The following is a 25014-nucleotide window of genomic DNA, read 5'->3' as shown; positions in this document are numbered from 1 at the left end:
CCATTTCTACAAAGAAAAAAAAAAAAGGAAAAATTAGTCATGTGTGGTGTTGTGCCCCTGTAGTCCCAACTACTTGGAAGGCTGAGACAGGAGGATTGCCTGAGCCCAGGAGTTTGAGGTTGCTGTGAGCTGTGATAATGCCACTGCACTCTAGCAGGGGTGACAGAGCGAGACTGTGTTTCAAAATAAACAGATAGATATCGATGGATGGATAGATAGATAGACAGACAGATGGATAAATAGAGGCTGTGGAATAGAGAATGATGACTTATAGAGGCAAGGGGATAATTTTTCTAGATTTCTCTTCAGGAAACAGTGTATTTTTCTTTTTTTTTTAAGGGAAGCAGTTTTCTGGCTCTGCTTTGCTGTTTACCTGGATGTTGATGGCCAGTGTTTACTAAGTGATATTCAAAGCATTTTGCATGTTTATTAACTCATAATCCTCACAGTGACCCTTCCAGTTAGGTCCCACTTTCCTTACATTAGAGACTGGAGATGTGGGTGGGCATGGCCCTGTGTGCTTGGCTAGTAGTGGCAGAGCTGGGTTCAGGCTGGGCAGCTCATTTGGTGGCCCATTGTCGTGGCCCACTTGTTGTGGGGACAAGTCTGGGCAGGTGCTCAGAGCAGGAGCCCACAGTGGGACTGAGTTCTCTAGATGGGAACACAGCACCGACAGCTGGGCCCCAGCTCCTGTGTGCAGCTGTGTTTAGTAACGGTGTGACAGATATTTTCACAATGTGTTTGATATTGTAGTTTTTAAAACTAAAAATAGTTATAGATATTTTCAAATTAAAAAAAAACTACTTGTATTATTCAGGAAGAAGGCAAAGAAAAAGTAACATTAAAAAAATTGGTGGGCTTCAGATAAAAGATTTTTCACTATGAGATTTTTGTTTCTAAGACTTCTAACCTTAAAAAAAAAGATTGTAGAAAAAAGTGAAAATACAAACAAAATCAATGAAATGTAGTAGCCTTTACTATTATCTAAAGCAGAATTCTCTGAATTTTCTTTTTCCTCAACTTTTTGATCTCAACTGACTCTGTTGAGAGTGGTCACCGTGTGTGTGTGCATGTGTGCGCGTGTGTGTGCGGGCTTGCTTCAGAATACCCTCTGATGTGCCTGTGGGGAGGTGAAGGTGCTGTAGGTTTCTGTGTGTGTGGTGGGCATGTGCATGTGTTTCAGAAGTAATAAAAATGTCATACTGAATTTATTATTACAAGAAACAAAGAATGAACTAGCTATTTGTATTAGTAATAGCTTTTGTGTTGAGATTTATTTTTGTTTTGTTTTGTTTTTTACCTTTTTGCTGCTGGGTCATGTTCAGCTGAAACATTGGTGTTTTCTTTTTATTTTTTTATGGCAATGGCTGTAGTATTTTGGCTAATGGTTTTTTTACTTTGTTTCTTTATCCATTTATTAAGCAAGTAAGTGTTCATCACTGACAGAACTGTTTGACTTTATCATAACATCCTTGCTTCCTTATTTAATATATTTTATCCTTGTTTCCTTATTTAATATATTAAAGCTTTATTCTTTAGAAGAAAACAAAACATTATTTTAGACATGAAGATGTTTTAATAACTGCTTTAGTTCATTTTGTGTTGCTATAGCAATACCATAGACTGGATAATTGATACAGAAAAATTTATTTCTCCCAGTTCTGGAGGCTGGGAAGTCTAATATCAAGGTGCTGGCAAGATGAGAGAGGGAGGAGAAGGGGGCCGAACTCATCCTCTTATCAGGAACCTGCTCCCATGATGATGACGTTAATCATTCCTGAGGACAGAAGAGCTTCATGACCTAATCATTTCTTCAGCTCCTCACCTCTCAGCACAGTTGCACTGGGGCTAAGTTTCCAGCATGTGGACTTTGGGAGACACATTCGAACCACAGCAATAACATCTGTAACTTTTTATTATTGAAGTACGTTTTAGAAAATCAGAAGAAAGAAACAAAGCCAAAGAGGATAAAGTATTATTTCTTAGGATTTGTAAAGGAAAATAACTGTAATGAGTTACTCCTTGAAGAATATTTTATATATACAATTTCAAAAGAAATTGAAATCATATACTAATTTCATGTTCTAATGATTATGATAAAATAGGGTAACACTCCTGAGCAATTCTAGTGCTTGTAGACTTTCTTAAGATATATAATAGTTTGGAGGTATTAGTAAATATTATAATATAAAATAAACTGTAGGAAATAGTTAACAAAGGTTACCATTGGAAAAGGGGTTGGCATAGGGTTTTTTAACACTCCTTTTATAAAAGAAAAAATTTGTCAAAATCAAAATATTTTCACAATTAAAGAGGAAGGGAGATAAATGTGAAATGATAGAGAACTCCATCCTGAATTTTACTTATGAAGCACTAAAAAATTTTGCCTTTGTCTCATAAGTGAAAATTCAATAATAAGACTGGTTTTCCCAGCGATAAAACCAGTCCAGCCTCTTGGTGGACTGTTGTCCTGGTTCTTTGGCTCCTTTGCTTAGAAGAATCACAAACAAGTTGGTGAACTCAGACAGGAAGCTATTCCACACAAACAGCTTTTATTGCAGAAAAGAAGGAAGCTACACAAAGCAAAAATATGTTCCACAGAGAGGAATGGGGTCAGTCTCCAGTGGAGAAAGATGTTAAGGACTCCCAGGTGTTTTCCTTTTATTGGTGGGCTTATGGGAAGTGTGGGGTGCTACTGGGTGGGGTGATGGATCTACATGATTGACAGGTGCTCTGGGTTTTTCCTGCAGTCCTTTCCCCTGATTGGACACCCCCCCCCTTCTCCACCCCTAGGAAATGCCCTTTTGGCCTGTATCTGTCACCTGCACTTTTGGTCCCTGCCTAACAAGGTGGTTTTTCAAAACAAAGAGTATATATAGTTGCTCATTGACCTTGAGAGGGTTAGCAGTGAACACACTGGAAGGTTTAGTTTTGTAACCTCCAACACCAACCAAGCCCTCCCTGTTTCCCATGAACCTTCTCTAGCGTTTCTGTGCTTCTGACACAAGGAAAGGGGGAGGCTGTGGGGCGCCTTGCCTGAGACCACCTGCCACCTATCCCTCAGTTGCCCTTAGGAGCAGCAGCTGTGGCACCCTGACAGTGCAGCCATGGAGTGGGGCCCCTTCAGCCAGAAATTTGTCCCCCTCCACTATTTCTTACGGCTTCCAAGGAGCTCCTCTGGGACTGAAGAGCTCCTGGTCTGGACTCACCACTTGAGTAGCTGGGAGAGGAAGAAGGAGTGTCAAGGTCAGCAGTTTCTCTATAGAAACAGTGGTGCGAGCAGGAAGAAGAGCACAGAATTCTGTGTAGATATGTGTGTGTCTAAAAAATTTAATTTCCTTGATGTAGTATTAATATTTTCTAATAAAGACTAACTTGGTAGAAAATGGTAGACTGATCATTTCTACCAAAACAAGTCAGTATGATCAGATCTCATTATTTAATTGAAAAATAATTCTTAGTAAACCTGTATGATTTAATCTGTCTCCTAGTGTTGCAAATTTAAACCCAGGAAAGAGAGCTGTTCTTAATTTGGCCAATTTTTGGCAATATTTTATGCTTTTACAATCTTTAGTTTCTGTGGAAATTTTTTACATAATATGACAGATTTTTAAAAAACCAATTTGTTTATTTAGATTTAAGAAATGAGAATGACAGATTGAAGAAGAGTTGTTAGTTTTGTAGTTCAAAGTCTTTAAAAAGTCATTTAAAATTTTGTCTTAAACTCCTTTGCTATTTTATCTCCCACCCTTTCTTTCAGTTGAAAGGATGCTGCTTGTGACCTGCTCACTGTGGGTCAGCTCTGATTTGGCCAGAGAGGTTTTGCTGCAGTTCCTCTTCTTACTTCCCCTTTCCTCCAGGGCTGAGGGAGCTGACTCTGGATTATCTCCAACATCCCTCTGCCCGATAAAACCAGAAAGCCAATTACAGTGTTCAATCCTCACTTTTCCCTTTTTACCCATATTTCAGTGCAGCAGTGATATTTAATATCATTCTTTGTACTCATGGACTAGAAGAATTCACATGAATACTCTGGGCTAAACTATTCAAGACAGTAGGCAAACTATGATATTAGTATCTCCACTGTTAGAGCTGTGATTTCATACCTCAAAATATTATACATTTTGGTGATCATTTTAAGTGTGAATTAGCCAAAAAAGTAAAAAATTCATATTGACTTTCATGATGTTATTTCATGATTTTATTACAAATAGTGATGGGAGGCCAGGCACGGTGGCTCACGCCTGTAATCCCAGCACTTTGGGCAGCTGAGGCAGGAGGATTGCTGGAGGTCAGCAGTTTGAGACCAGACCTGTTATGGGAAACATAACAAGACCCCTTCATACAAAAAATAAAAGTAATAATGATGGGACCTAATAAACAGGAAGGGAGACTTCATACGAAAATCAGTTCTTTAGCTAATGCAGTTGTCACGCCTCGGATGCTTCTACCTCATTTGTTTTTACCTTCATCTCTAGAAATAAATTATTTCTTCTGAATTTTTTTTTTATTTTTAATTTCAGCATATTATGGGGGTACAAATGTTAAGGTTACCTATATTGCCCATGCCCTCCCTCCACTCTTGAGTCAGAGCTTCAAGCATGTCCATCCCCTAGACGGTGCACATTTCACTCATTATGTATGTATATACCCATCCCCTCCTTCCCGCTCCCACCTGCCTGACACCCGATAAATGTTACTCCTGTATGTCCACTTAGGTGTTGATCCGTTAATACCAATTTGCTGGTGAGTACATGTGGTGCTTGTTTTTCCATTCTTGAGATACTTCATTTAGTAGAATGGGTTCCAGCTCTATCCAGGAAAATACAAGAGGTGCTAGTTCACCATTGTTTCTTAAACCTGAATAGTACTCCATGGTATACATATACCACATTTTATTAATCCACTCATGTATCGATGGGCACTTGGGTTGTTTCCACAACTTTACGATTGTGAATTGTGCTGCTATAAACATTCGAGTGCAGGTGTCTTTTTTGTAGAGTGTCATTTGATCTTTTGGGTAGATGTCCAGTAGTGGGATTACTGGATCAAATGGTAGATCTACTTATATCGGTTTAAGGTATCTCCATATTGCTTTCCACAGAGGTTGAACTAGTTTGCAGTCCCACTAGCAATGTAGGAGTGTCCCTCTCTCTCCGCATCTACACCAACATTTATTGTTTGGGGACTCTTTGATACAGGCCATTCTTACTGGAGATAAGTGATATGTCATTGTGGTTTTGATTTGCATTTCCCTTATGATTAGAGATGTTGAGCATTTTTTCATATGTTTGTTGGCCATTATTCTGTCTTCTTTTGACAAATTTCTGTTCATGTCCTTTGCCCACTTTTTGATAGGGTTGTTTGATTTTTCCTTGCTGATTTTCCTGAGTTCTAAATAGATTCTAGTTATCAGCCCTTTATCGGATATGTAGCACAAGACAGATCCTCCAAATAAAAAATTAACCAAGAAATAATGAACTTAAAACTCTAGAACAAATGGGCCTGACTGACATTTACAAGACATTCTACCCTAAAACCACTGAATATATGTTCTTCTCATCAGCTCATGGGATGTTCTCTAAGATTGATCATATCCTAGGACACAAAGCATGTCTTAAAAAAATTTTAAAAATAGGAATTATACTATGTATCTTTTCAGATCACAGTGGAATAAAAGTAGAAATCAACCCTAACAGGAACTCTCATTTCTACACAAAGTCGTGGAAACTAAACAACCTTCTGCTGAATGATCACTTCATAAACAAGGAAATCAAGATGGAAATCAAAAGATTCTTTGAACTAAATGACAAAGGAGACAAGTTATCAAAACCTGTGGGACACAGCTAAAGCAGTCCTGAGAGGAAAGTTTATTTCCATAAATGCCTATATCAAAAGTCGAAAAGATCATAAATGGATAACCTAATAAATCGTCTCAAAGAGCTGGAAAAAGAACAGACTGACCCTAAACCCAACAGAAGAAGTGAAATCATTAAGGTCTAATCAGGCGCGATGGCTCACGCCTGTAATCCTAGCACTCTGGGAGGCTGAGGCGGGTGGATTGCTCCAAGTCAGGAGTTCAAAACCAGCCTGAGCAAGACCCCATCTCTCCTAAAAATAGAAAGAAATTAATTGACCAACTAAAAATATATATACAAAAAATTAGCCAGGCATGGTGACACATGCCTGTAGTCCCAGCTACTCAGGAGGCTGAAGCAGTAGGATCTCTTGAGCCCAGGAGTTTGAGGTTGCTGTGAGCTAGGCTGACGCCACTGCACTCACTCTAGCCTGGGTAACAAAGTGAGACTCTGTCTCGAAAAAAAAAAAAAGATCAAATCAGAACTAAATGAAATTGACAACAGGGAAACTATACAGAAGAGAAGATTAATAAAATAAAAAGTTGGTTCTTTGAAAAAATAAACAAAATTGACATGCCTTTGGCTAGACCAGGGGTCATCAAACTTTATAAACAGGGGCCAGTTAACTGTTTCTCAGACCATTGGAGGGCCGGACTATAGTTTAAAAAAAACTATGAACAAGTTCCTACGCACACTGCACATATCTTATTTTGAAGTAAAAAAACAAGCGGGCAAAAACACCCACATGTGGCCCACGGGCCGTAGTTTGCGGACACCTGGGCTAGCCTAATGAAAGCAGAAAAGAAAAATCTCTAATAAGCTTTGTCAGGAATAATAAAGGAGAAATTACAACTGATGCCACAGAGATACAAGATATAATTTATGAATACTACAAAAACGTTTATGGACAGAAACTGGAAAATGTGGAGGAAATAGAAAAATTCTTAGAAACACATAGCCTCCCTAGGCTCAACCAGGAAGAAATAGAATTTCTTGTGAATTTTTATATGTAAAAATCTATGAACTGAGATTTGGTGAGACCATGGAATTAAATAATACTTTTATATTCCTTGTGAATTTATTTAATCTGTGTTTCTTCATTTCTTTTTCCATGAAAATAAAAATAGTAATTCTGTAGTTTTAAGATTAGTTTATTGTAGACCTGAAGTTTAAGAGAATCTTTCTACTGTCTGTTGGAAATAATCCAAAAATAAGCTGTCAAGTTAGCCTATTTTAAGTGTATTATATAGGCGAGTAAAGTGTGTTTCCTGTTCAATTCCATAAGTGGCTTGATAAATACATTTCATTTATAGTGTTAAATTGGGATGTCATTAATGATAAAAATTATCTATATGTTGAAAACTCTGTTCTTGACCTTCAGAAAAGTATTGATATTGGCAAGGAAACCTTTTTTTTGGCTTGCTCAACAAATTGTCATTTTTACCCTTTCGTCTAGTTCAGAATCACACTGGCATTTGTCCATGCTGTAAAATTGTGTTATGTCATCTTAAACTTTCTGCCAATCTAGTTTGCCAGATTTCTTCAGCTCACTTTTATTTTCAAAAGGGTTATAGGTTTTCCACTTGGAATCCTGTTGTCTGGAGAGGCTGTTGTAGTGTGCAGGGCCAGACTTGATTTTCCTCATCTTACAGGGGAGCTTGCCGCAGGGTTCGAGTCGACAGGCCAGGTGGCCCTGCTCTGGTCAGCCCGCTCAGTGCAGACCGTCCAGAAAAAGTGATCTAGGAATGGATTGCTGTTAATACCTAGCATATTACTATTCTTATTTTTCTGAACAGATGCAGTGGTAAATTAATTTTTCTGTTACAATATAGGAAACGTTTCAGCTGGCAAATGGAATAAACAAGTCCTTAGGTTGGTTAAATACGATGTAAAAGTTAGAAAAAAATGGAAAGTGCACTTTTTTATTGTGAGAGTAATTGGAAAGAGTAACCTGTGCCCCAAGTTCACTCCCCTTCCATCCCAGAATGCCACGACTTCATTCCCACCAGCACACAGAAATCGTCACCTTTCCTGGCCACTGCCCCTTTGCAGCACTCACATGCCTGGTCCCCATCCTCCTTACTTCAAGGACAGCACTTCTCTTGGTTTGCTGCTTCACGTGTTCATTTTCCTTCTCTGTTCTTTGCTTGCTCTTCCTTGCTGTACTGCTTCATATGAGTCCTCAGGCTTCTGCCTTGGGCCTCTTTACTTCTTGTTCTATGTGCCCTTCCCGGTACTCGGTGACTTTTGTGGGTGCAGCCCCCAACTGATAGGCCCTGCCCCAGTCCCATTTGCACCTGAGTGTCCTGCAGTGCCTCAGACCTGGCATGCCTCCACCCTTGCCTTTCCTGGCCTGTTAACCCAGCAACCTTTTATTGAGTTTTCTTTTACACTTTTCTACCCATCTGGTCCCCAGTTTCTGATGATGATTCTTCCTCAGAGCTGTCTCTCAAGCGGATCTCATTTACCTGTCTGCTGCCACCTCTGCTCAGGCCTCTGCTCCTTCATGCCAGGATTGTTGTGTCAGTCTTCACCAACCTTCCCTCATTTTAGTCTGTTGGGGTCTTCATCCTAACAGGCAAATCTGATACTATTACTCTCCTGTTCTAAAAAATTTCCATTGACTGCCCGGTGTCCTTGGGATAAGCATTCATCACGGCAGGCTCTTTGGTGCGGCATTCTTCGTGGTGCTCTCAGCTGCCTTGGTCTCGTTTCCCACTGCCCGCTCCGGAGCCTCTGCACACGTGCACACCACGCTGAATGTCTCCTTCCTGGATCAAGCCATGCCTTTCCTGGGATAAGGTTGCCACAAGGCCTAATATGCATACTTTTCGCTCAATGCTTTGTTTGTACTTATACTTCCAGTATTTTATAGCATTATAATCACCCGAAGTCTAAATAAATAATAGCTACACAGCATGTTACAAAGATGCATAGGGCATATCTAGCAACCTCGAGACATGCTCGGTAACTCTGGAAACTAGTGATGAATCTTAATATATTACATGGCACCAGAGTGCAAAATGGTCTTAGTCAGGAGATGTTGGTTCTGGTCCCAACCCGACCAGGGCTGAAGGCCTATGTAGGGTCACTTCATATATGCCTCAGGTTTTTACTGAGAAATGATTACCTTGTTAAGCCTTAGGTTATTTCTAATTTTAAATTTCTGTGTTCTGTCTTGCCTTGTATGTAATTCCCATGTGGAAGTCAATCTCATAGTGTGTTTAACTTCAGAGTCCCAGAGTTTGACTTCCTTTGAACTTTTCCAACATTGAAGTTCACTGATCTCTTGCAGCATGTCTTTCAAGAGAAGTACTTTTATGGTAATGGTCACTCTGTTTTTACCATGACATCATTTTTTTTTGAGACAGAGTCTCACACAGTCTCTTAGACTGTGGTGCAGTGGCACAGTCATAGTTCACTGTAGCCTTGAACTCCTGGGCTCAAGCTATCCTCCTGCCTCAGTCTCCCATTAGCTAGACCCCCAGGTGCACTCCACCATGCCTGGCTAATTTTTTTATTATTTTGTAGAGAGAGAGATCTCACCATGTTACCTAGGCTGGTCTCAAAGTCCTGGGATTAAATGATCCTCCCATCTCTGCCTCCCAAAATACTGTGATTACAGACATGAGCCACTGTGCCTGGCTGACATCATCTGACATTTTAATCCTTAGGCTAATTTCTCTTTCCCTTTTCCCTCTCTTCTTTATCAGTTTGTTAATGCCATGGCAAGGAGGTAGCAGCAAGACTAAAACACCTGCTCATCTCTAGTAGTTGTGAATTTGCCACGCTCCTACTCAGACAAGCACTGTTCTGGCATCGTAGATTTTACCTGTTTCAAGCCAGTGATAGATGAATTAGAAGTTGTTCCTTAGATTGTCCTTTATTGATAGCCATTGTAGAGGGGCCAGGATTGAAGGGTTGATGTGGGAGTATCAAGGAGTGACAGGCAGTAGGGATACCCTGGGTTCTGTAGTTGTATTTTTAGCTCCCTCTGCTACACAGGTTCCCAGTGTGTGGGCTTCATGGTGGAGGTGCTGTTCTGCACAGATACGCGTGCACTGCTGGCTCCAATAGAATTGAGGGTTTGGAAGCCTCTGGACTCTGAAGGACTGTAGTGACTGCCCATCATTACTAACCTGCTCTTTAACATTGGGTTCTTGAAATTTTTCCCAACCCATTTATTTATTTATTTCTCAGTTCATGCTACATTTATAAAAATAGACAAACTTAATTATCTATTTCTATGCTTTCTATTTAGTGATATGATCTTATAAAGGTTGTTCTTAGTCTGATTTTTGGAGACCATTTTAATCTTATTTTCTTAGCAAAAATACTACCTATAGTTGTGTAAAATAAGGTGTTTTAAATGAGGAAGTTTTCGGGGAAGAAGAACTGGCTTTCTGGATACTCAGAGTGGAGGGTGGCTCTGTGATGGCGGTGCACGTGCTGAGTAGTGTCGGCATCGCACTGCCCACTGTCTCAGTCAACTCAGGCTGCCAGAGCAAAACACCACAGACGTGACTTAAACAGCAGACACTTGTTTCTCACAGTAGTGGTCTGTGGCCTGTTAGGAAGCTGGCCACACAGCAGCAGGTGAGTGGTGGGCAAATTAGTGAGGTTTCATCTATGTACAGGCACTCCCCATCACCTACATCACCTGCCACATCAGTGGCAGCATGAGATTCTCTCTTACAGTAGTGTGGACCCTGCTGTGAACTGGGCAAACGAGGGCTCTAGCTTGCGGCTCCTTATGAGAATCTAATGCCTGGTGATCTGAGGTGGAGCTGAGCGGTGATGCTAGCTCTGGGGAGCACCTGCAAATACAGATTATCATTAGCAGAGAGGTCTGACTGCACAATAAATGTAATGGACTTGAATCACATAGAAACCACTGCCCCCTCCTGCTGCCTCCTCCCCCATCCGTGGAAAAATTGTCTTTCATGAAACTAGTCCCTGGTGCCAAAAAGATTGGGGACTGCTGCACAGGACACTACAGGCTACCTCTGCAGAACGAGTCACAGTGATGTGCTGGGCAGTAGGCAGCACTGTGACATTCTGACCCCCAGGAGGCTTAGGTGCTCAGCTGAGTTTCAGTTGCTCTCATCACTAGGGATTGTGGCAAACATTCTGATTGGCTGGTCAGTCCTGTCTAGTTTTTTATTTTTTTTTAAGAGTTGGGTTTCAAATTTCTATTACATGCTTAGAATTATTGTGGCTTCTGAAGATGGATAGTTTAAACTGGGTGAAAAGGCAAAAAAAATGTGGAATCAAGAAGTGAAAGCACAATTGTTTACAGTTCAGTAAGTAGTTGTGGTTAAGAAATGTGTCTGTTCTTCATTGCCAGATGACTTAAAATTTTATGGGGAGGAATAAATTTTAAACGAAAACTAATTGTGCTATTCATGGGATAAGGGTATGAATTTCTCCAGAATTTGTTTTTTTAGGTATTATAATCTGGCTCTCCTGGTTAGAACTGTATGAATTTAATCCTCAGATTATCTGTGAAATGAATCTAATTGCATCTTACAAGATTTACTCAGAAACTGAAATTTGTATTTACCAAGCATTAATAATACAACCAATGTTTAAAGACTCACTTAACACTCACAGGAACGTATCATTGCTACATGTTTGGGAATCACTGGTAAAAGTATGCATAATTGTAACTTCTTAAAAGAAAAGACAACATAATTATACACAAATAAATACAATTCAGCTTTTAGTGCATGTTATTGAAAAAAATTGTGGATAATACAAACAGTGAATAGATGAAACGTCATTTGGCTTTGATTTTGGAATGTATTGTTTGTTTTTCCCATTGGGGCATCATTTAAATCATAGTTGAACGTGCATTCTCTGGGTACATGCAAAATGCAGTTGAGGTCAAGGTAGGCAGGTCAGAGGCATCTGGACTGGCAGTGAGATCAAGACCTGAAACAGAGTCCCCATATTCTTCACATCAGTTTGTGTTAGGGTTTGTTCAGCTCTCACATGTTTACTGGCACTGATCCAGGTGCAACACAGAGTTTATGGTTTAGTAGACAAAATTATTCATTTTCTGTGTTAAATCAGAGGTGTAAACAAGATGAACAGTGATAACATAAAGGAGAGTGATAAACTGCAGGTGACAAGGAGAGTTGTGTTCAGAGAGAAGTTCACCAGGGAGACTCTCCCTTAAAGCATGATTTTTATTTTTCACCTCATTGTAGAAATAATTTGAAGTTGCTTGAATGGAGCTATGGAATTGGAGGCTAGAGCAGTAAGAAGTAGCATGTAACAAAGGACTTTCTACACAGTGGCAAGTAGTTTGAAGTTTATGCAATAAGCCATGGAAGGAAGGGTTCAAGTACAGGATGGCTATCATTAAATCTGCATTTACAAAGATCATTCTGATGGGCCTTAGGAACAATAGGTTGGAAGAGTTACTAGAAGGTACTAGACTGGGGAGGTGAGTTAGAACCAGACAACTGTAATAGCTAAGAGGCATCTCAATCTTATATATTAAAAATTGGTGTCTTGATACGAATATCTTCCACCACCTCCACCTCTCAGAAGATAGAAATCTCCACTATCTCAATAAATGTTAATTCTATTTTTATTCTTTCTCAAGCCAAAAAACGTTGCCGTCATTCTTGACTACTGTTCTCTCTTGTGTTCATTCCTCGTCTGTCAATTGGTCCTATTGGCTCTAGCTCCAAAGAAGAGCTAGACTCTACCTGTTCTCTCCTGTCACTCCCCAGGTCCCAGCCACCATCACCTCTCCTAGGCTGCTACAGGTGTCTCCTAACTGTCTCTCTACTTCTTCCCTTGTCTCCTTCAGTCTGATCTCAGCCTTCCCTGTTGGCTTCCCATCACACTCAGAGGAAACACCCAAGTCCACACATGTGATGTAAGACCTGCCTCCTTCCTACTTGGCCATGCTGAGCTGATCCTCTTTTCCTGCTACAGGAAAGACCAACTGCAGGCTCAGGCTGACTGCATTTAGTCCCAGGCAAAACACAAGTGGGCTCTTCTCCAAAAAGGTAGGGTGGACTTGTGGTGAAAGCTAAGACTTCTAATGGGGATATTGGGGCTACTAGAATATAGTCCTTTTTCTTTTGGCATTTGAAGGGCCTGATCAATCATAAGAATTATTACAGTCAAAGCATCTGACTTGAGGCTGAGATGTTCTCCTTCAAATATAATGCCTGACTAGAGTAAGGCATTGAATTCTGTTTATATAATCATGCTAACATAAATTTGCTGATTATTTGCTCTTAGACTACAGCCAGACCACAGAGATTTGGCCTAGGCTATAGGACACACATTGAGCATTAATCTTGACAGTGAAAGTAGAATTGTATGGAATTAAAATTGTGTAGCATGTTGAGGAGGAAAAATGTAGAGTGGGGAATATACCCTTCTTCATTTTACAAAACTATGATCCTTAGCAAAAGTTAATAGAATAGGACATAGAGTTAAAGATATTATTTAAGGCTGGGCGCGGTGGCTCACGCCTGTAAATCCTAGCACTCTGGGAGGCCGAGGCGGGCAGATTGATTGAGGTCAGGAGTTCAAAACCAGCCTGAGCAAGAGCGAGACCCTGTCTCTACTATAAATAGAAAGAAATTAATTGGCCAACTAATATATATAGAAAAAATTAGCTGGGCATGGTGGCATGCCTGTAGTCCCAGCTACTCAGGAGGCTGAGGCAGCAGGATTGCTTAAGCCCAGGAGTTTTAGGTTGCTGTGAGCTAGGCTGATGCCATGGCACTCACTCTAGCCTGGGCAACAAAACGAGACTCTGTCTCAAAAAAAAAAAAAAAGATATTATTTAAGATTTCACAAGTAACTAACAGAAACATCTCAAATAAAATGATATCGGTACTGAATACATGTGTTATTTTGGGGGGAAAGCCATAGAATACAATTTTAAAATGAGTAAAATGTGAAATGATTATAGCATAGTAGTTTGGAGTGACTGCAACAAGGTGAATCATAACCACAGTTGGTGGTGGCCAGTGTCAGAGAGTTTATTAAGGACAGTGACCTTGTCTGCCTGGGAAGCAGACGGACTTTAAAATCCCCTGATGTCCATCCCTGACCCCTATGCTTGTGTGTGCTCTGTGTGTGTGTGTGTGTGTGTGTGTGTGTGTGTGTGTGTGTGTGTGTGTGTCTGCACACTCACATGCATGCTGGGTGAGGAGTGAGGGGAAAAAAAGGACAGTGGACACTTGATGGGTTGACCTGAAGGAGACAAAATGTACTAATTTCAGGAAATACTAGGACATACATTTTAGAGCAAGATACTGCGTGGGTTAACCTGTTGGGGTATCTGTGAAGATAAAGAGATGTAGACCAATAATCTAAGAGGAAAATTCTAAATTACTGTGTGGTCAATGTTTGGATAAGTGTAATAAATGGACAAATTAACATTAGTTGCAACAATTATACTTTGAAAAGATTTTGTCTTAGAAAGACTTAATAGATGCTCCTGAGTATGATTTCAGTATCTTTCCCCCCATACTAACTTACTTCACTTTGTCCTTTCTTGTATAATATTTGTTATCTTCATAATCTGTATTAATTTATTAACATAACCTACCTAAAAGGATTTGAGTTGACATGCACATAAATGGACCCCAGCTACTTATATATTTATTATAAAATAAATCATTTAATCCAGTAGTCAAAAATATATTTTATTCTTATATGATTTGCTCAAGGTTTTTACAAACTCTTGGTCACTTAAATCCAAAGACTTTTTTTTAAGAGCAGTTAGCTGATAAATAAATCATTCATACATTCATTTAGTTAAATGTTAGCCTTTAAGTTAAATATTGTCCATTTGTAACTAAAAACTGTGTTTTATCTGTTAGGCATTTATGGATAGAAATGACTAGATCTCATAGTGTATTTTCTAGATGAATTTTTCTATTCTTCTCAATCATTTAACATTTTTGCTGTTGTATATTAATATTTGTGGTCTCCATTTGATCTTCGTGGCACTTCCTCTTCAATGTTTAGTACTTGACAAGCTGTCCTTTTCTTTTTCAGTGCAAGTTCTGTGAGATCCTGACCATCATCCAAGCACAGCAACGGGCCTTTCGGAGTGCATTTCTCAACCTGAAGTGCTCTCTGACTTTACATTTTAAAAGGCCTTATGTTTTAGCATTATGAAGTAGTTAGGGAAAATCACGCACAATTTCCTATTTACTGGCATATACCTGAGAGAAATTTTGGTCTTCGGCTTGTAAGGATACTCAGTTTCTGGGATTGGACTTGCCAGTCATCCTATCTGTTCTTAAGAAAGTCATGTTATCATCTAACTTTATTTTATGATTTTCTTACATATAAAAAAGGGAGATTAATATCTTCGTTACCTATTTTTTACATTTTTTTAAATGAAAACAGGCTCAGAAGGTATTCGTTACCTATTTTGTAGGATTATTGTGGATCAAGTAAGCGAATGGACTTAAAAATGCCTTGGAAAGCTGGTGGTGGTGACAGTCACTGCCATCATGGTGTGTGTGCTGGGCCAGGCACTTTGCAGTGCACTTGCTGGGTTAGTGCACTCGGGGGGGGGGGGGGGGGCTGACATTACGTCCATAAAATTGAGGGCCCTCTTATAGCAGAGGGAAATACAAATAAAGCATTTGAGTGTTTCAGAGGGAAAGAATAGTCACTTCTGGCTAGGATTCAGGAAATACCTCTTGGACAAGGTGATATTTTAGCTGTCTTGGCAGCATTTGTGTCAAATGTTGCCCTGGTGACACTGAAGTGGCCTTTTATGTACCAGTCATCTAATTTCAAAATAATCTTCTTTGTAAAATGAGTATCTCTTGTGCTCTGATTAAAAGCTTGCCTCAAGTGCATAATTTGGCATAGATTGCCCGGTGCTTTTTTCTCCCTCAGACAGGGAGGAACTTACAGTGCTTCATTTTCTTCTGAGTAGGGGAGCACTGGAGGCTGTTCTGTAGGAAGGAGTTTAGAGCACTCAGGGGAGAGGATGGTACTGTCCCCAGCCAGGTGGCACTGCCATAAGAGCACTACTCATCACTGCTTCCCATGCTGCTTAGTGAGCAAGTGAACTGTGGTGTACAGTGTTGTGGTGACACTCAACATCCATAAAATGTATTTATTCCATAAGTTATTTGGTGCTACAGATCTTGAGCAAAATTCATAGTTATTGGAATATTGTCAGGATTTATCATAAACATCTTCAAAGAAACTGTAGTCAGTGGCAGTATGATGCATCTCAGGTACACAGGTATTTCTGCTGTAATATTATTTATGTGTTTCAAAATAGCTGCCCTTTCATAAAATCTGTCAGAGTCTATAGGAACTATTAGGTTGGACAGACCACTGAAAATCAATGTCACTCTTTAAGCCAAGCTGCACAAGATAGTAATTTTTTTTTTTTTTTTTTTGAGACAAAGTCTCACTCTGTCACCCAGGCTGGAGTGCCATGGCATGATCATAGCTCATTGCAGCCTCAAATTCCTAGGCTTGAGCTATCCTCCTGGTTCAGCCTGAGTAGCTGGAACTACAGGCACACACTACCACAGCTGGCTACTTTTTTCTATTTTTTTGTAGAGATGAGGTCTTGCTCTTACTCAGGCTGATCTTGAACTCTTGACTTCAAGCAATCCTCCTGCCTCAGCCTCCCAAAGTACTAGAATTATAGGCGTGAGCCACTGCACCCAGCCAGCAATAATTATTATCTGAAGAGAGAACTTGGGCTACTTGGGCAGGCAGCTGAGCATGGCTGGGGACTGCCACAGCAAATACTACGGTACACAGAACCAAGAGCATATGCTCAGCTGGTCCACTTGAACTTGAGCAGGGCAGTGGGTGCTTGAGGGCAAGGTGGTCATGGAGCCCTGGACAACAGCTGTTTTCAGCAGGAGAAAAGGGAGATGGCTAGCCTGTCACATGTGGGGGACAAGCCCTGAGTATAGGTACAAGTTTTAGCAATTCTTAAACTATGTGCAAAAATGTTCCTGTAGCCAATGGAGCCCCTAAAAGTAGGTCTTTTGCCTTTGCTTCTAAAGACCCTAATTCTCTACCCATGGCTCTGGATGTCTTGCCCAGGAAAAATTATATGGACTGAAGAGACCTGCACACTATCCTGACTACTTTCCCCCTTCACCAGTTGAAGATGAGCTGCTTTTCAGTAAGAAACACCTGTTGTGGCAGAGTGACTGCGTTCACTTCTGAGTCAGTGCCTTTCTTTAGTTGTTTCCACACCTCCATGTCCTTCCCCAGAGTGAATAGCAGCAGCTTAACATTGTGCTTGTTCATGTCCTTCCCCCATTCACTTCCTTCCTTTCCTTGAGAAATAGCAGCAATGTAGGTGTGTATCTTAAGAAATAGTCGTCTGCAATAGAGTTCTGGGTAGGCGATGTGTCCCAGAGGTCAGGGCCGTTGGCACTTAGACAAAGGAGGGGATGGAAAATGTTGAGTTGAGTGGACAATGAATGCAGAAAAAGTGAGAGGGAGAAAGAAATGGACAGAAAATTAAGCTATATAACTAAAATCTTAGCTGTATTTAAATATTAACTTTTATTATTCACAATGAACCAGTTGGCTAAAGTGGTGGAGAAACTCATTAGCATCTATCATTAGAGAGGCACTATGTTAGATACTTCACTTTTATTGTTCTCATTCAATTAATTAATTTTTTCTAATTAAAAAGCACAGAGAATAATAGAAACACATAAATGTACTCACCTAGAATAAATAACACATGTTAATCTTTTGTCTTTTTTTTACTCCACGTATTTTTATAATAGATACCACATGACAGATAAATTTGAAGCCCTCTTGGTTCCCCTCCTATGTCACTCTCCTCTTTCTCTCGCCTCAGAGACAGCAGTGACTGTCATGACTTTTCTATGTGTCCTTCTACTTTATATGTTTATATTTGTATTTATATGCATATCCATACAAATATTGTATTGGTTTTCATGAGTTTTAAAAGTTACATTATAGATACTTTATATCCCCGCTTTTGCTTTTGCGATCTCTCCATCAGATGCTCATAGATCTGGTTCACGACTATATATTCAGTGCTGTATAGTGTCCTGTTGTGTGAACACACCACAGTGTGTGTACCCATCCTACTGGTTTATTCTGGGTCCAGTTTTCTACTTTTACAAATAACAGTGAGATATATACTGTTGTTTAGGTCTCCTGGTACATGTGACAGTTTCTGGGAACATAAATAGGATTTCCGGGTTGTAAGTTATACACACTCTCAACTTTATTTATCTCATTTAATTCTCACAAATGTTCACTGGGGCAGGTGTCATCATCTCCATTTTATACATACGAAAACTGAGGTGTTGAAATGGCACATAAGTTGGCCAACTTAATAAGAAAGCCAGCGCTGAGAACAGATCAAATCCTACCCATTTAAATCTGTAGCTCTAATCCCCAGCAGGCGATATAAATCCTCAGCGTGTGATCTTTATGGTCATTGGAACAGTTGTAGCAAGCCAGTAGCATGGGTGCTTCCAAAGCAGAGAGTAAGCAAGCAATGAGTAGGAGGAGGCATGTGAGAAAGAAGCAGCCGTGTTCCCCTTGCTGTGATTACCAAAAGGGTTCAAGAATTAAAACATCCTCTTGAAATGATGGATCTGAGGTTTCTATATGTGTAAGACTGTTTCTTTATTGTAGAAGACTATTTGTTGTTGCTTAAAATGCATATATTAAATGCAGCTTGCAGGCATATTTTGATTAAAGAAAGATGTTACAGTGAGTGTGGAACAGGTCTGTATTTTACTTTGCAAAGTGCGTGGACCATTTTCTCCAGGTGAAAAGTGTTAATCTGAATGTGGATCTTTTTTTCATAACCCTTTAATTCACGCTTGAACCATATGTATTTTGGACTTCATTTTTGCTTTGTTCTTTTCTTCAACTTCCAGGTAGGAAATCTGGTGTATTAACTGTGAGAATTCTAGAGCTACATGAGGAATGCGCCATGCATGTTGCCCTGTGTGAGCAGTTGGCGGGGCCGTCAGCCGCTGGCCCTTCCGGAAGTGTGGGCCCCAGGCCTGGAGCCCACTTGAAAGTTCTCTTTACCAAGGAGACTGCAGGCTACCTCAGGGGGCGTCCCCAGAACATTGTCCACATCTTTCCTCCCTGGTGAGTACAAAGAGCTGGTTCCAGCAGTCACCAGCTGTGAGTCTGTCTTGTAAGAAAGACTTTTATCAAGAACATTTTTGTCACTTTATTATAGAGAAATACCAGGGGAAGAAAGCCAGGATTTGACATAGGTTTTATGTAACAGAAGCACTGAATTGTCTCTAATGGTTTGTTTGTACTTCTGTCAGCAGATTTTTGATAATTTGAGGTGAGAGGGTTGAAGAAACAACCATAATAAGATTCTTGCCCAAGTGGTGTGTTATAAGATCTGGCTGTTTTTATTTTTATCCTTCTTATAAAAATAATTTTCATAAGAGGCATCATGTGACAATAAGATAACCCATGTTAATTTAATATTTCTTTGCTAGTCACTTGAGGGGGAGGATAAAAGCATGAACTGAGACATAATAAGATTTGAACTTAAGGAGCATTAAATGGTCATTACTGGGTCAGAAACTATTTTCAAGGATACCATGGCTGCTTTCTTTTGTATGAGATACTGATTTGTGCCATGAAAAGAAGAAAATCTGATTAGGGAAAATTTGAGCAGCCTTGTTTTAAGAGCATTAAGTTTTGTGGCAATTTTTTTTCCATTTCAGCATATTATGGAGGTATAAATGTTTAGATTACATATATTGCCTTTGCCCCACCCAAGTCAGAGCTTCAAGCGAGTCCATCCCCCAGATGCTGTGCACCGCACCCATTAGGTGTGATGTGGCAATTTTTTTAAGTTTCATTTATCTGTGATATTCTTAGATTCTTAGATTTGGAATCAGCTAACAAATCTTTAAGTTAAACTTCCAGAGAAGAAATGTTTTGATCACGTCCATAACAAGCACCTGGTGCTTCTCGGTGTCCACAGCAACCTCCATGTGACTGCTCCAGTGTCAGCCGTGTGGGAGTCCTGAGCTTCCCGCGCATGCCCCCCTGGTAGGGTCTGACCTTCCTCTGTCAACATCGTCTTCCTACTCTTCCCCATCTCTGGAGATAGAAGTCACATTCTTGTTCTCCCAGGTAGCCTTGCCTCCTCTTTCTTTCCTATTCTCTGTTCTGCCCACGGGAGCCTCCTAGTGGTTCCACTTCAGAATCCACAGTCTAGTGCTTCTTGCTACCTTCACTGTCATAATCCTTGCCAGGTTATCTTGTCTCTTCTGGAGTATTGCAGTCATCTCTTAACTGTCCCTGTTTCTGTCCTGGCTCCGCTCTGTCTCTTGTCATACACAGGTCAAATCCTACCACCCTTCGGGTCTGCACTCTCCAAAGCAGCACACCTCATGCAGAGTCAAAGCCAGGGCCAAATGTGACCCCTCCTGAGCCCTGGGATCTCATCTCCTGCTGCTCTAACACCCAGCACCCTCTCTCAGGCCTGGGTTCTTGCTGCTCCCTGTGCTGTGGTGCTTTGTCCCACCCATGGCCTGGGAATTTACTCCCACGTTACCTTCCAAATGAGGCCTTCCCTGGGTCCCATATCTAATAATTGAAAGTACCTCCTTCCACACTCTTCATTTTCCGTATTTGATTTTTCTCTTTAAGTTGTCACAATCAGATATGTTGAAGTAAATTATAATACTTTTGTTTATTTGCATATCGTGTGTTTCTCCACTGCAAGGCTTTTAACCATTTTTTTCACTGCATAGGCCTGAGGGCACTCAGCAGAACTTTAATGTGGAATGAGTGAGTGATCTTCTCCATGTCTAACAGTGCCCCATCCCCTATTTTGTCACTATAATTTCTTGTGTTCTTTCAGTTGTTTTATTTGAAGTCCTTTTTGTAAACTTAAGGTAAAAACCAGTAATATTAAGAATATCCGATTCTTGCAGTGTGTCCTAGTTTTATCTTCTTTATAAATAAAAAACTGCAGTTTATATTTTAGTTTATTGTAGCTCAACCAAATGTTTACTCAGGCTATGTTGAGTTTTTTACAGTGAGCCACAGAAAACTTGAAGATAGTTGTGTTTCCACTAACTTTAGAGATGTCTGTAGGCTTTTGGGTTATATCATTGCATTAAGTAAGCAGGGAAAATTAAACTCTAGACATATAGTCCCTAAATCATCATAGTCCCTCTACATCTCCACACCTTTAGTATGTTTTTTATTTCCTTTCCCATTTCATCTTAAAAGTAATTAGTTGGGTTTTTAGTAGGTATTTAACACATATGATACAGAATTCAGAGGTACCAAAGGTACCAAAGACTCAGTGAGTACTGAGTCTTCCTCCCATCCTTGTTTCCAGCAACTTCATTACCATCCCCAGTAGCAGTCACTGATACCAGTTTCTCCCACATCCTTCCAGAAATGGGGTGTGTGTGTAACATACACACATGTAATCATATGAATGTATTTTCTGCCATTATTTTTTTTACAAAAATGGTAGCAAACAATACTCTTTTATATAATCCCTTTTCAACTTAAATTTATCTTGAAGATTGTTCAGTAACAACATATCAGCACATAAAGAGTTGCTATATTCTTTTCACTGATTCCAATGTAGAGGTCCTATCACTGAGACAGTCCGTGCCCTTCAGATGGACATCCGAGCTGTCCCCTCTTTAGTTACTTCAGACAATACTGTAGTGGGTATCTTTGTACACACATCCTTTTGCATGTGTGTGAGGAAGGGCTGTCAGATACATTTCTATAAGTATTATTGCTGGATCAGAGGATATGTGCCTCTTTAATTTTAGCAGACTTTGTCAAATGGCACCATTTTATATTCCCACCAGCAGGGCACGAAGTGCCTATTTCTCTTCCCTTACCATCCTACTGTATTGATCTTGACCAAGTTAAAAACTGGGAAAGTGATATTTATCATTTTAATTTGTATTTCTTTTATATAAAATGAATTTATACATTTTCCTCTATGTTTAAGAACTATTTGTATTTTATTTTCTGTGAAATGTTCATTTATAACTTTGACTTTCTCTTAGACTGTTGGTCTTTATCTTAGTGATTTCTATTAACTCTTTATAAATAGGTCAACGATTCGAAAAATTTTATTTTGTTTACAAATGAAAACATATTACATATGCCTTGTAAAAGATAAAAAAGAGCTCCTGTCAGTCATGTGTTAACAATTGGTTCTTTCCCATTGTGTCTTTGGTGATGGACTTTTTTAGGGGTCAGAGGTTGGTTTTGTTGATTTCTTTTGATAAGCAGAGATTTTCTTTTTTTCTGTGGTTTGTTTTCTCCATCTTTTATAGCTTCTGAGTTTTTTGTCATGGATAGAAAGGACTTCCTTACTATGATATATAAAAATTATTCTATGTTTTATTTGAATACTTTTATGGATAATTATTTTTTAATTTTATATTTAAATCTTTGACCTTCCTGAAATTTATCTTTATGTAATATGTGAGGTAGGGCATATAACTTTATTTTTTCCAAATGGCTATTCAGGAGTTCCAGCATTATTTATTGAACATTCCATTTTTTTTCCATACAACTTCAATGCCATCTTTATCATATACTAAATTCCTACACATATTTTGTACTATTTCTACTTCTTTTAACATGAATGTATTTGCATATGTTAGTGTCGCACTATTTGCATTACAGCTTTGTATGGTATGCTACTAACTGCTAGGGCTACTCATCTCTCATTATGCTTCCTTTTTAGAACTTTTCTTATAATTGTATTTTTCCTTTTTGCTTTAAAAATATTTCATGTTTTATTTTCAAATGAAAACATATATGCATGGTAAAAGATAAAAATAATTCAGAAATATATAATGTAGAAAGGAATCATTTTCTTCCTACCTCTTGAATAAATCACACTTCCCCTAGATAACCACTATTAACGATTTAAAATAATCTTCGAACATCATACTTTTTAAAAATTAATTCTTAAATACTCAATTATGTATTTAACACATTGTAAGAATATATGTAATGCATATGTAAGTTATGTAATCCTGCTTATTTTTCTATAAGAACTTTAACTTATTTAATTAAAAATTTTTTGTTACATTTATTGGTATAGATTAAATCTATGCATTCATGGGGTAGGACTTAAAGGTGATTTCTAGCAGGAAGGTGACGTGACACCGCCTCCCACGTTCATGGGGTGCACGGCAGCACACCACAGTGGAGCGCTCTCATCTCTTACCTTGAATCTGTCTTCTCTCCTTCAGAAATCTGTCCTTATTCAGATCTTCTGTTCACGCCTTAGTTTTACTCCCTTGTGAAATTTAGGTCTTCTTTCATTAGAATTTAAGTTTATTTATGGTGGCAGAACCTTTTTTTTTAACCTTCTCAACTTCTAATTTTTTGTACACCATTACATATTTTAAAATGCATTTATTAAGTGATCCAGTTTTTTAATGAAAAATTTTAGTATCTTAATATGATTATTTTTCCTTAGGGAAGATGTTTTAGAGGCGTTGAATGTGGACACTTTCTTGGGCTTGTGAGAAAAAATTAGATCGAGATCATGTGCAAGCATTTATATAATGAAAAATTTCCAACTCCCACCTTAGAATTTACAAGTGGGTGAGTTATTATCATTTGACTTTGGAATGTTTCTAAGTCTGCGTCTTACCAAGGCACTTCCCTTGGGTGTTGCTTCTTTTACTGTTTTAGGCAGCACATTGGACTCCCTGTGTGGTGCTATACACAGAGATTGTTCAGTGACTATTTCTAAACTTGATTTGGATATTTTCTTTTTCCTCCTAAGGTTTTTTGTTGTTTTGAGACAAAGTCTCACTATGTTGCACTGGCTAGAGTGCAGTGGCATCATCACAGCTCACTGTAACCTCAAACTCCTTGGCTGGACCAATCCTCCTGCCTTGACTATGTTGCACTGGCTAGAGTGCAGCGGCATCATCACAGCTCACTGTAACCTCAAACTCCTTGGCTGGACCAATCCTCCTGCCTCGACTCCCGAGTAGCTGGGAATACCAGCACACACCATGATGCCCTGGTAATTTTTCTATTTTTAGTAGAGACAGGGTCTCACTATTGCTCAGGCTGTTTTGGTTTTTAGATTTTGAGTATTTTTGCTCCATAAATGGAGTATAGGTTGAAAAATAAAAGTAAAAGGAAATCCTATAGTTGCCCTAAAAATGATATGTGGGATCTTACTGTTTTTGTATACTACGCCATCCGGTAAAAAATGGATCTTGCTGTTTAGGACAACTTGAAATGCTTATGTTAACCAAGCCAGATGCTATCAGATGTTTATGCTATCTTTGGAATCTTAGCAAATCCCTAGACACAAAAATATCTGAAATACATGTAATTTGTTAAATATCTTTTCAGCCCTTTGACTTCTCAAAATGACCACCTCCAAAGAAGGAAACAAATGTGGCTTAATACAGTTAATAAATACAAACAGGTGTAAGAAGTTTGTTTTTATAAGTATTGGTGATATAAAGCAAGTTACTTTGGCAAATATTAACAAATACTAATCATTCCCAAATGTTGGTGGGAATGATAAGTTGGTACCTTTTTTGGCTATAAGTCACTATACTAAGAGGAGCGGTCCAGGTATCTGGGTTAGGAGGGGCAGTTGGGATTACTGGCGTAGACGGAGTAGCAACACTTCTTCCTTGGTCACCTTCTCGTTAAAGAGCAGATGGGCTACATGCTATCTGTATTAGTCTACTCAGGCCGCTGTAACAAAATACCACAGATGGAGTGACTTAACAATGCAGTTTATTTCTTTTGGTCCGTAGCTAGAAGTCCCAGGTCCAGGCACCTGTGGGGTTGGTTTCCTCTGAAGCCCCTCTCCTTGCCTGTAGAGGGCTCTTCCCTAGCTGTGCCCCACGTGGCCCCTCCTCTGTGTACACACACCCTGGTATCTGTGTATCTTCCTCCTATAAGGATAGCCAGATTGGATTGGGGCCCACTCTAGAGGCCTCATTTTATATTAATTACCTCTTTAAAGGCTCCGGGGTTAGGACCTCAACATGTAAGTCTTGCGGGGGGGTACATTTCAGCCCCTAACACTATCATAAAAATGAATACTTTTTCTGCTGACTCTCAATTTTGTGAATAGCCAAGTCAGCTGATTTCCTTGTTCCTGTAA

At 39.4% G+C, this 25014-nt stretch overlaps 1 protein-coding gene across 6 annotated transcripts in view; it reads left to right on the top strand.

Moving 5' to 3' along the window:
• Positions 1-25014, top strand: part of SPIDR (scaffold protein involved in DNA repair) — a 484225-nt gene that overhangs the window by 207843 nt on the left and 251368 nt on the right. For 4 of the 6 annotated variants that reach the window (XM_076005324.1, XM_012790018.2, XM_076005325.1 and 1 more), the window contains one exon: positions 18770-18989. In XM_076005324.1, coding sequence (XP_075861439.1) covers positions 18770-18989 — 220 coding nt within the window. Of the gene's footprint in view, positions 1-12681; positions 12884-15473; positions 18499-18769; positions 18990-25014 lie in introns of those variants that run through there. The other 2 variants (XM_076005327.1, XM_076005326.1) reach the window with 2 other exon arrangements.

Source organism: Microcebus murinus, chromosome 7 (genome assembly GCF_040939455.1).
Source record: "Microcebus murinus isolate Inina chromosome 7, M.murinus_Inina_mat1.0, whole genome shotgun sequence".
Classification (NCBI taxonomy): domain Eukaryota; kingdom Metazoa; phylum Chordata; class Mammalia; order Primates; family Cheirogaleidae; genus Microcebus; species Microcebus murinus.
The sequence above is the reverse complement of the archived record's forward strand: the minus strand, read 5'-3'. Positions and strand labels throughout refer to the sequence as shown.